Source organism: Notolepis coatsorum (assembly GCF_963971535.1).
Source record: "Notolepis coatsorum genome assembly, chromosome: 7".
NCBI classification, from domain to species: Eukaryota; Metazoa; Chordata; class Actinopteri; order Aulopiformes; family Paralepididae; genus Notolepis; species Notolepis coatsorum.
The window spans coordinates 72,149,963-72,162,468 of record NC_140171.1 but is presented as its reverse complement, the minus strand read 5'-3'; the positions used below and the strand labels follow the sequence as shown (position 1 = coordinate 72,162,468).

The 12,506-nt window shown below is 42.5% G+C and overlaps 1 protein-coding gene across 2 annotated transcripts in view; it reads left to right on the top strand.

Moving 5' to 3' along the window:
• The window catches only part of fbxw7 (F-box and WD repeat domain containing 7), a 467,095-nt gene that overhangs the window by 423,443 nt on the left and 31,146 nt on the right, over positions 1-12,506 (top strand). For both annotated transcript variants that reach the window (XM_084319103.1, XM_084319104.1), the window contains 3 exons: positions 3,391-3,514; positions 10,870-11,006; positions 11,734-11,847. In XM_084319103.1, the coding sequence (XP_084175229.1) occupies positions 3,391-3,514; positions 10,870-11,006; positions 11,734-11,847 (375 nt within the window). The remainder of the gene's footprint in view (positions 1-3,390; positions 3,515-10,869; positions 11,007-11,733; positions 11,848-12,506) is intronic.

The following is a 12,506-nucleotide window of genomic DNA, read 5'->3' as shown; positions in this document are numbered from 1 at the left end:
ACTAACAAGGTTAATGAACATATCAACACACAGTTCTAGTCTCTACCCTGCACTGCAGAAACTAACGAGCTTAATGACCATATCAACACACAGTTCTACTCTCTCTACCCTGCACTGCAGAAACTAACGAGCTTAATGACCATATCAACACACAGTTCTAGTCTCTCTACCCTGCACTGCAGAAACTAACGAGCTTAATTACCATATCAACACACAGTTCTACTCTCTGCACTGCAGAAACTAACATGCTTAATAACAATATCACCACACAGTTCTACTCTTTCTGCAAATACTAACACACGTAGCAATCTCACAGCCATTACTGATTATGTTGCTGGTTAAGAGATTTTACTTTGTTTAATTATTCATTTATTTTCCTTCCTGAAATAATCAAGTAACGACTCAAATAAAAGATTGAAACAAATAAATGTGCTTTATGACCATGTCACTTGTTTCAGTGAATCCACAGTTTGCAAAATGTCTGCATGTCTCGCCTCCCTTTGTTAGTGTTACTATGTATAGCAAACTGTCAAAATGAAATGCATGCCCCAGTGAAATTACTACAAGAAATGAAGATTCACCCTCCGGGTGTGTCAGGATAGCACACGTCAGTATTACAAGTTCCTTAACAAGACCTCTAACCAGTTTTTACATAATAATACTTCAAGTGCTGTAGCATTACATACAGCACTGCTCTCTCTGTTCCTTTGTGGTCGGATAGAAGGTATTGTTCAGTATGGTGTCAGAAGAACACTGATGTCTTGAGGGAAGTAATGTAGGAAGTAGTGTCTTAACACAATGAGTGCCACGCATCATGAGCATCTTATAGCTCTACTGCCAGCGCTTGATTGATTGATTGAAAACTTTATTAACAGATTGCAGAATGGGTACAGTACAGCTCAATACATACAATTGTTAAGGGGATGCAGACCAGAGAAAGGCTTTCGTCTTGTTTACATCAGGGTCCCCCATTTTCAATTCATCATAAGTAAGTAAGCCTATGGAGTCGCTCACCTTCTTTGCAGGGCTATAACTTTTTAAATATTATAGCTATATCAACATTACTATCGCCCATTCAACATCGGGTATCTATCGTTCCGGATGTGGGAACGTTATATTTTTCCATTCATACATTGTCGTTTAATACCGTTGTGAATATAAGTATGTTTTTAGAGTGGTCTGCAGTAATTCCTAGAACGCGAGTTATAGGCCCCGATGCATATTATACATAAGCGATTGGCGTTTCGTTCCTATACACGCTACATAAAAAAATTCAAATGCATATGATCGGTATACATTATGCTCCATCATGCGTGAAGGAAAGGGGGGGGGGGGGGGGGGTCGTTTATGATTCCTTGATTGTCAGTAACGGCTTTCTTTAGTACGACATCATACGTTGATCAGATGGATTGCAATGAAATAAATTGACAATCGAGCTGGAATTAACGTTAGATTCCTCTTACCTGTGGCCGATGAGTCTGGAGAAAAAATATTCCAATTATTTGATTTCCATCTGCTAGATCCGTTTTCCATTTGTACGACGCAATAAACGCTGAAAGCATATTGATTCTTGCGTCTCGAAAGCGATCCAATGCACTAGAGTGTTTGTCTGGATCCACATAACAAGAGAGCTCCACCCGGAACATATTCACTGATGCACAGAGCGCCACATCCGGTTTAGAGTGAGTGCAACATCGCCTGAAATCCACCAGGCGGCGGTATTGAGCCGTTGCAATATCAGACAGAGTGCCAGAGTCTCCCAGAGCCTTGTTGGATGAATTATGAATGGCAATAGCGAATAAAGGAAATAACTATCATAAAAACGAGTTTACTCGTTATTGGCGTTATTCGATTGGCGGGCAATAACGAGTTAACTCGTTCTTGGCGCAGAAGCAGTTAAGGACAGTTGGATATCAGTAATTTTGCAAAGGGTTAATTGTCTTCAAACATTATCATCAAACAAGTGAAATTCCGCCGGAAATCAGCTAAATTACCTCCCGCTGCAGTAAGTGAAATTAGACTTAAGATATAGGCTTGAGATATGAATTCAAGATTAAAACAATGTTTTCTAAGCTTTGCTTTCCTCTTCCACCCATCTTTACCTCTGCTCCCATGGGAACCCTATATCTGGCTGGAACCCTATCTCTAGCTGGGTTTTATATCTGACTGAAGCCCTATCTCTGGCTGGGTTTGATATCTGACTGAAGCCCTATCTAGCTGGGTTTTATATCTGACTGAACCCCTATCTCTAGCTGGGTTTTATATCTGACTGAAGCCCTATCTCTGGCTGGGTTTTACTGAACCAGCATGGTGGTCTCAGCACACTCATGTCCCTGTCAACACCCACAGCTCTCCAGGGGGAATATACAACAGCCTTAGTTGGTGTTTTCCACTCAAAATCATCATAGCTGACAACACAACAAGGTGTCACACCGATCCCATGAGGTCACATCAGAGATTGTTCCAAAGTAGCCAGGAGCCTCCTCATTCAGAAGCACTTAGCCTGGAGCCACTTCACTCAGAAGCACTTATCCAGATGGTCAACACCACCATGTCTCTGTCCAGCAGGTGTGAGTGTGTGTGTGGGAGTGGTGTAGACAGGGTAGAGGGAGAAGGGGATGAGAGTGGAGGAAGAGGCAGTATGGGTATTTCTGTCATGATGTCAACAGCGCTCACTTGCTCCAAAACCAAATCCCCGGAGGTATTTTAGCCTGTGATTTAAAGCTAGAATATAGGAATCCTAAGCTCTCTCCTTTCATTTTGTTTTCTTTTTACTGTATTGACCTTCTATTATAATCCCTTTCTTTCTTTCTTTTTCTTTCTTTCTTTCTTTCTTTCTTTCTTTCTTTCTTTCTTTCTTTCTTTCTTTCTTTCTTTCTTTCTTTCTTTCTTTCTTTCTTTCTTTCTTTCTTTCTTTCTTTCTTTCTTTCTTTCTTTCTTTCTTTCTGATGGAGCTGCCAGAGACCGATAGGGTGGGGTTCCCAGATGTAAAGTAACTTCCAACAGACCAATCCTCAGGGCTGTACTAGTGCAGATGGGGTTGAAGTGGAGACTTACAGGAGATGATCTGTGCTGTGTTATGTAACTGACTGAAGAAGCAATCACCTAACTGTGGTCCATTAGTGTGAATCACACTGGACTGTTTTTCAATTCCCCCCACACATGCACACACACACACACACACACACACACACACGCACACACACACACCTCTAACTACTACTGGGATTAAATGTGCTTTCAGGTGATTGAAGTGTGTTGCAGCAAAAAATAAACCACAACTGGACTTCAAAAGAAAAACACAGTAAATAACAGGGTGCTTCTTTCTCTCTTCCCATCTGTCTTCACACCTCTCACCATCCCTCCTTCTCATCTCCTCTCTTTCAACAGCTGGCTTTGTACGTGCTGTCATTCCTTGAGCCTAAGGACCTGCTCCAAGCAGCCCAGACGTGTCGCTACTGGCGCATCCTAGCGGAAGACAACCTACTGTGGAGGGAGAAGTGCAGGGAAGAGGGTGAGTCCTGAGTCTTTTACAGACAGGCTAGGAAAGAGGGTGAGTCCTGAGTAGGGCTGCATGATTAATTGAAAAAAAATCGCAATCTTGATTCATAGACCTATGCGATCTCATTTCTAAATTATGACGATTTTTTTTCTTTTACTTTAACCTCTTAACATGCGGGCAGAAAAGTGTCCATTTTAGTTTTCGTTTTTGAGGACTGCATACCTTTTTTGAAAACCAAAATACTATATTTTATACTTATAGCACATGCATAAGCCTGGTCTCTTTTGAAACATAACATTCTGAAGTTTATGATACAATAAAGAAAGATCACTTTTAGTGCTAATGAAATATGAGTAACATAGGTCTGAACTTGAGTTGTAGAAAGACTTGTTACTCAAGTTTTTCTGTAGTAGTTAGTAGTCCAGAAGTAGCATTTCCCCAGAAATTTGTATGGCTTAAAAAAACTCCTGAGATCCATAGCCTGACGTCTTATGTAGTACATGTCCAAATTTCATAAAGATCCGTTCAGAAATGAGTGATTAGGTGAGATTTTGGTAAACTGTGTACAAAAGAAAAGCTCAGTTTTCTCATATACTTCAATTCATTTATTCATTTATTTGCGCAATATCGTGTACTTTGCGCAAGCCTCAAATATCGGCATGTAACTCGAGAACCGCTGAACGGATTTTGTCACCTGAAAGGGCTATCGACAGGCAACAAATGGGGCTTTAATTCTATATATATATATATATATATATATATATATATATATATATATATATATATATATATATATATATATATATTGTATTAACACCCGAGCCACTAGAGGTTGCCAAAGTGCCGGTGGGCAAATCATCCTCAAAAGGGCCCACATGTGGGCTCTTGCAGGTTAATTTATTTTCTTTATTATTATTTTTTTTAAACTTTTAAAACTTTGTACTTTCCTTTTTTAAATGATGACGAAAAATAAGAACCGTGTGAGAGAATCGTGATCTCAATTCTTAAGCCCAACGCACACGGCGGCCGATTTTTGCCAGACGACAGATTTTTTAAGCGAGGCGGCCGACAGAATTGTATCGCTTCTAGGCAGACCCGGCGCCCCATGGGCGGGCATTAGGGGGCCTGGCCCGCCCACTGAGTCAGCTGTGCCCACCCTGGTGAATTTTTTTTTTTTTTTTTTGTCAATCAAAGTCGACTATCCAAATCCTTAGTCGGGGACAGCCCTAGTGGGCACTGATGTCAACAACAACACTACTGAAGCTAGCACGGCACTCTGTGAGAATTCGTTTTCTACCGTCTTTACAGAACATCGCCTTAGTATGCTTCATCGACGCAAGGCCAATTTAATTCAGTTGGCATTTGAGAAGGACTTAACAAAAAAGTTCAGGAACTAGTGGAGGGGCAGTGTTTTAAAAAGATTTCACTCTGTCCCCAAACGCCGCTTGCCACTCTACTAATGATGGTGAGTAGCCTGTGGAGGAATTTTGTTTGGTTTTTTATGCACCTTATTTTTGTCAGTTCAGTTCAGTTTGTCAGTGAATTCAGAAGTGTTGAATAAATGGAGACTTTTCAAAGATATAGAATAGAATAGAATAGAAATGTATTATCCTGAGGGAAATTTGACACTGCAAATCACTCAACATTAAACATTTAGACAGAACAAGTCACGAATAAGAATAACAAAACAAATGGCCTAAGAATAGAATAAAATGAAATAGAATAAAAATAGAATAAAAGATACAGTAAATAAATACAGTAAAAATATACTGAAGTCTACAGTAGGTGTAATATTGCACAGTGCTGTTTAAAAAGTAAGAGTCCAGGAAGATGGTAACTGTCACTCTGTGCTCAGTGATGCAGTGAGGCACAGTGATGCATCGTAAAGTCTGATGGCTGTCGGAATGAAGGACTTCCTGTGCTGTTCAGTGCTGCATTTAGGTAGTGTGAGCCTATAACATGCTCCTCCTGTCAGCCAAGTCTGTGTATAGTGGGTGGGAGGGGGTTTCCCTGATGGCCTGGAGCTTAGCAAGGTTCCTCCTCTCCGCCACCCTCGCTAGAGTCCAGCTCCACCCCAACCACGCTACTGGCCTTCCTGACCATCTTATCCAGCCTGTTTGTGTCCCCTGCTCTCAGTCCGCTGCCCCAGCAGGTCTGTTATACATATCCGTTCAGTCTGTTTTTATATAAGTGAATGTTCTTAAGATAGAGAGAAATTAGATTTTTCAATGGCCTCTCTGCTGTTTAGTTCAGCACCGTGGGCAGCGCCAAGCAAGCCACAGCGCCGTTGTCCCAGCTGAAACGTATAAAAGGGAACCTGTGTTTAAAAACCATTGTGCCCCCCCGAGAAAATGTTATGCCCCCCCACTAATTTGTTTCTGCAGCCTGGTCTGCTTCTAGGGCTGGGCGATTCTTGCTAAAATGTGAATCAAGAATTTTTCTCTTAAGAATTTAGATCACGATTCTCTCACGATTCTTATTTTTTTCAATAAAATCATCTAAAAAGTAAAGTAAAAAGTTAAAAAAAAAATAAAAAATGTAATTAAAATTATTATTTTTTTAATTAAAAATAAAATCGTCATAACTTAGAAATGAGATTGCATAGGGCTATGAATCGAGATCGCGATTCTTTTTCGATTAATTGCCCAGCCCTAATCGCTTCCATTGTTATGAATGAGACAACCCACACGGCAGGAGATTTTCGAGCGACGATCGCACAGCAACTTCTGTCGCCTGGCTAAATATCGCATCAATCCTATTTTTTGAGGCGACACAGCAAGCACAATGAGCAAATAACATGACTTCTACTGGTGTATCATTTGTACACCATTAATTTATCAATACATTCATTGATCAATAACCTACGTATTATTACCATGCTACTTATGTTAATTATTATTATTACATGGCGTTTTAACATTCGCCGAAATGCTTGATTGTGATTGGTCAATAGCGCTCGGCAGAGGTCCGTTATTACTCGATAACGGACCTCTGCCGAGCAATAATGACCACTGTTCGCAGCTGCAGCAATCAAGCCCACTGACACACACTGCATCAGTGCAATCAGACACACCGGCCGGCTGCCGGTGATAATAATAATGACAGCGGAGCCACACAACAACTGCGTCTGCATTTGATCTCGTCTTGTCGATGGTGTAAAATGAATTAGGTATATTGTTAGTAAGTTAGCCATGTAATAAGCGGGATAATGTATAGCCTATACTCGGTCATTGTCGCAAAATAATTGACCTTCACTACGTTTAGAACAGCTCGGCGAGGCGCCTCGGTATTCTAAACTCTGTCGGTCAATTATTTTGCGACAATGACCTCGTAGCTATACATTATCCCTTACTTAACAGGAACAATTTAAATAGATAATGTTAGTTGGAGAACTTAAGGTTTAGTGGCCGCTCGTCATTAACTAATAAATTGACAATGCGCCACAATGCACCTACTAGATGTTTTTATACTCGGGTAACAAAAGAAGTTGTGGATGTTGACAGAGTTTAATGTCCAGGCTGCAGCTGATTGATGATTCAGAACAGAACAGTTAGCGTCTTCCGTGAAAAAAACATTCTCTCTCAGCAGGTGCATAACAATACTTGTCCAATCGGTGGTAGTGAACATATTGTAGCGATCAATCATGCAGTAATGTCAGGAAGAATGAGGAGAGGTTGTATTCGTATATGGTGGTTTAATTCCAGCTCAATATGGGTTTTACAGGTTAAAACTTGCCTCGTAATGCACAACACAGCTACCTGCTAATACGCTCGCTTCACGACAACCTAACGTCCGGTCCGTCCTCCCATATCTCCCGGGGGGAAACAACACCCCCAGCTAAATAGAGCGACACATATAGCGTATTATACCTGAACGGTCTGGTGTGGGGTGCTACGCGATTGTCGTTGAGCGACAGACGATCGCATCGCCAGGCGACGTCGCTTGCCCGCCGTCTGTGGTCGGCTTTAGAGAGAAAAATCGTGATTCACATTTTAGCAAGAATTGTGCAGCCCTAGTCCTGGGTCTCTTTACAGACAGGCTAGAGAAGAGGGTGAGTCCTGGGTCTCTGTACAGACAGGCTAGAGAAGAGGATGAGTCCTGGGTCTCTGTACAGACAGGCTAGAGAAGAGGGTGAGTCCTGGGTCTCTGTACAGACGGGCTAGAGAAGAGGGTGAGTCCTGGGTCTCTGTACAGACAGGCTAGAGAAGAGGGTGAGTCCTGGGTCTCTGTACAGACAGGCTAGAGAAGAGGGTGAGTCCTGGGTCTCTGTACAGACAGGCTAGAGAAGAGGGTGAGTCCTGGGTCTCACTCTCTGTACAGACGGGCTAGAGAAGAGGGTGAGTCCTGGTTCTCTGTACAGACAGGCTAGAGACGAGGGTGAGTCCTGGGTATCTGTACAGACAGGCTAGAGAAGAGGGTGAGTCCTGGGTCTCTGTACAGACAGGCTAGAGAAGAGGGTGAGTCCTGGGTCTCTGTACAGACGGGCTAGAGAAGAGGGTGAGTCCTGGTTCTCTGTACAGACAGGCTAGAGACGAGGGTGAGTCCTGGGTCTCTGTACAGACAGGCTAGAGAAGAGGGTGAGTCCTGGATCTCTGTACAGACAGGCTAGAGACGAGGGTGAGTCCTGACTCTCTGGACAGACAGGCTAGAGACGAGGGTGAGTCCTGGGTCTCTGTACAGACAGGCCAGTGTTCTTCAGTATATTTACAGGCCTGCCAGCCCACCTGGGCTAATTTATCTTCCCCCACCTGCCTTAGCCACTAGCAGTAGTAGTGATAATCTAATATTTACAACTAAGCACTGATTGTGCCAGCTTGCTAATTCTAGGTCAAACGGAGAACCCTGATTATGTAGTAATTTTCTTATCCCCATTTTAGCATTGCGATACTGTAGTGCCGGTGGATTCTCTGTCTAGAGCAGTGGTTCTCAACTGGTCTAGCCTCTGGACCCAACATTTTCCTTAGTCATTAAGTCGCGACCCAAATTTTTGAACCACTATGATTTATTTAAAATTCTTTTTTTTGCAGTAATACACAATCTTTCATGCACTGTTAAAAACATGAAATTAACACAAAAAAGTGCAACAAAAGTGCAACTAGGGCTAAAAACCCAATGAAATAAAATAATAATGAATAATATATGCTTCTTAGCAGATTTCTTAGCTTAACATAACAGACCTACAGTAAGTTTGGGGGAACTAATGGGATAACTGGGGTTGCAACAAAAGTGCAACTAGGGCTAAAAACCCAATGAAATAATAATAATAATTATAATAAATAATTATGCTTCTTAGCAGACTTCTTAGCTTAACATAACAGACCTACATTAAGTTTGGGGGAACTAATGGGATAACTGGGGTTGCAACAAAAGTGCAACTAGGGCTAAAAAAACAATGAAATAAAATAATAATAATAAATAATAGGGGTGTAACGGTACACAGAAGCCACGGTTTGGTACGTACCTCGGTATTGGGGTCACGGTTCGGTACGAGTTCGGTACAACAGGAAAAAAATATTTATAATTATTATTATTAATATAATTAGTTTTTTTAATTTATTTAATTACATTTTTTTATTTAATTTATATATTATATTTATGATAATTATTCTAATTATTATTAAATAGAATAATTTTCTATAGGCTTGCCGTGGTAGTCAGTGATACTGGTGTCACTCTGTGTTCAGGCATCCAGACTAAATGAATTGCCTAGTGCCCCTTTAACAACTTATAGGCTTGGTAAGTTTCACTTTCACTTCTAGAGAGGATTTAACTGCACGGGACTAAATACTAGAGAACAGATGACATGTTACACAACAATGGCAGAGGATTATTTGGATTTAAACACAATAGCAGTTCAACTGGAGTCGAGAGGAGCTCAGATGATCAGTCCGAAAAAGTATGTTTCTTTTTTTTATCTGATCAGCGTGAGTCCGGCGGGGGAGAATGTTGTTGTTGTTTGTTGGCGACGCGTGTGTGTGTGTGTGTGTGTGTTGGCGATGCGCGGCGTGTGTGTGTGTTGGCGACGCGTGGCGTATTCTCCGTATGGCTGACCGTACCGCACCGTGACGGCCGTACCGTAAATTCTCGGGACGAATACACGTACCATTACACCCCTAATAAATAATATATCCTTCTTAGCTTAACATCCCAGGGAACTAATGGGATAATTGGGGATGTTGTTTGCTCCTGACAAGAGTCTCAAAGTCTGGGGTGATGGTAGACAAAGCAACTCTGAGGTCATGCTCAATGTCCAATCTGTTCCACTGCTTTGTCTTCAGCTGGACCAGAGCTGAGAAGCCACTTTCACAAAGATAGGTAGTGCAAAAAAAAATAATAATAATAATAAAAACCCGTTTCTTTTCGTTTTACACGCACATCCGCGACCCACTCAAAATGTCCCCGCGACCCACTTTTGGGTCGCGACCCACCAGTTGAGAAACACTGGTCTAGAGGATATCCTGGATGTGCAGTCTGCTATTGGGAGGCTCTGGCCTTTGCCATGCTTTATGGCCGTGCCAGTTACAGAGTTCAGAATAGGTCCTACAGTAAATAAACCCTGTCTAGATTACTATTTAGGATTTCAGGACAATGTCAGTGATTTCAAAGAACGATCTGCAGGGGTTAAAGCTATTACATTATTACTCCCTAAAAGGGGCATTTCATTTTGGGCCGATTCCGCAACACATCATTACTTACAGTCGCAGTATAGGTTGCATCCCACAAATGACAGATAATTGAAAAGGGAGATGGGTGTTTTCTGAAAAGCAATAGCTTTATTTGCCCAGTAACTATTAACTCCCACATGGACACGTGCCCTGTAATAATCACACATAATGTTGTTCGGTACTAAAATCAATTAATCACACTGGGGAAAATTACATTACTAGACTTCCACTAGTAAAAGTAAACGGTCCTGTATAGCTCAATGGGTAGAGCATACTGTAGCAATACTATATTTGATTCCCTCTGGGGCCATCCATGTTCAATATGTATGCACATCCATGTTCAATATGTATGCACATCCATGTTCAATATGTATGCACTCATGGTACTGTGACACGCTTTGGATAAAATAATCTACCAGGTGGCATTTAATGTTGTTGATGATGATGATGATGATGATGATGATGACGATGATGATGATGATGATGATGATGATGATGCTGATAATAATCCAGTCCAGCTTGTTCTGTAGATCTTTTCAGAATTCCATTGCTATGGCAACAGCCCAATGTATTTCCTGGCAGCTATTGTATTAGAAAAACTGCAATGGGAAATAAAGCCCATTTAGAATGTTGTCAAGTTACAAATGGTCTTTAAAGCTTCTTCTTGACCTACAGTCTTACCAACTCGTTCTCCCTCAACAGGCATCGATGAGCCTTTACCTCTGAAGAAGAGGAAAATCGTCAAGCCAGGCTTCACCCACAGCCCCTGGAAGAGTGCATACATCAGGCAACACAGAATAGACACCAACTGGAGGAGAGGGGACCTCAAATCACCCAAGGTACCCCCGTTTCCCCCCCTTCCATTCTCCTCAAGTTGGCCTCGTTACAGCTCAACCAGCCCCTCAATGCTAAAGCTATTATGGATGTGATGTGAGATTACTTTGACTCCGGGGGCCGTTCGATACGGCTCTGAAGTGTTGAGTTGATGGAAAGTTAAGAGGACTCGGTTCTTATGCCCAGTCTTCTGCTTCGGAATTACTTGAGCCGGTGCACAAGATGGCCTCATCCACCCCCTGTGTAAAAGTGGAGCCCCGGCCATCTGTCACCCGCCTGGATCCCATAAAGCATGACTAGCATGGTATTGGTAGAGTGAGCTTCCTAATGTACCTCGTATGCCTCCGCTAATTCTGAAACGCCCTCCGGTCCTGCTGGGACTGACGGCGATGTAACCAAAGTGTTGTCGCTGTGTTCTTCACACTCCTTGCATACAGTATGCAGCCGTTTGCTGAGTTAGCAGTTCTGTGACCTAATCTCCCCCCCACCCACACACACACACACACATTCCCACACACACACACACACACACAGACAGACATATCCTTTGAATAAGCCATGTACTTTTGCGGCACTTGATGACATTTACCTCTCATCTCCCCATCTCCTTTGATGTACAAAGCACTGCACCCTCGTCATTGTCCTGTTCAGTTCCTGACATTTGTTGTGTCATTCCCCCTCCCCCATCTCCTCCGGCTCCCCCTTCCTTCCTCTGCCCGTCCCTTATTCCAGGTGCTGAAAGGCCACGATGACCATGTGATCACCTGCCTCCAGTTCTGTGGTAACCGCATTGTCAGCGGCTCCGACGACAACACGCTCAAGGTCTGGTCAGCGGTCACGGGGAAGGTAAGAGCTAAATGTCTTCTCTTCTATATATGTAGCTGACCCGCTTTGTTAGAGCTGTTGACAGCACGTCACAACATGTAAGGACTTCCTCACATCCGTTTCAAGATTGACTGTATAACTGACCAATCAGTTTGCCTCCTTTTGATTGACAACCTCCTTTGCAGAGAGGCTTTGTAACCTTCAGATACCCACAACCCCTTGTGTGTGACCCTGCACAGAGCTGGTTTTATGTGCAAGGCATACAACCATAAATCAGCAGTCATTCCTGCTCAGAACTGGCCACCCGCAAAATGCTGCTCAGTTCTAGATGAGGCTGGTGAATCTGCCCAACCTCCTGCTCAGTTCTAGATGGGGCTGGTGAATCCGCCCAACCTCCTGCTCAGTTCTAGATGGGGCTGGTGAATATGCCCAACCTCCTGCTCAGTTCTAGATGGGGCTGACGTTGCATTTTGTACTTTTTTTGTATGTTGTACATTTTGTATAGTGTTTGGTCTTTATTCTTTACTCTTGAAGCACAATCTTAGGGGGCTCATACAGAACCAAGCATTTCACTGTAATGTACATGTACCTTATATGTGACAAATAAAACAAAACTATAACTTGAACTGGTGAGTCTGTCAAACCTCCTGGCCACTTTGGCAGGTAGCAGCATGTCTTCC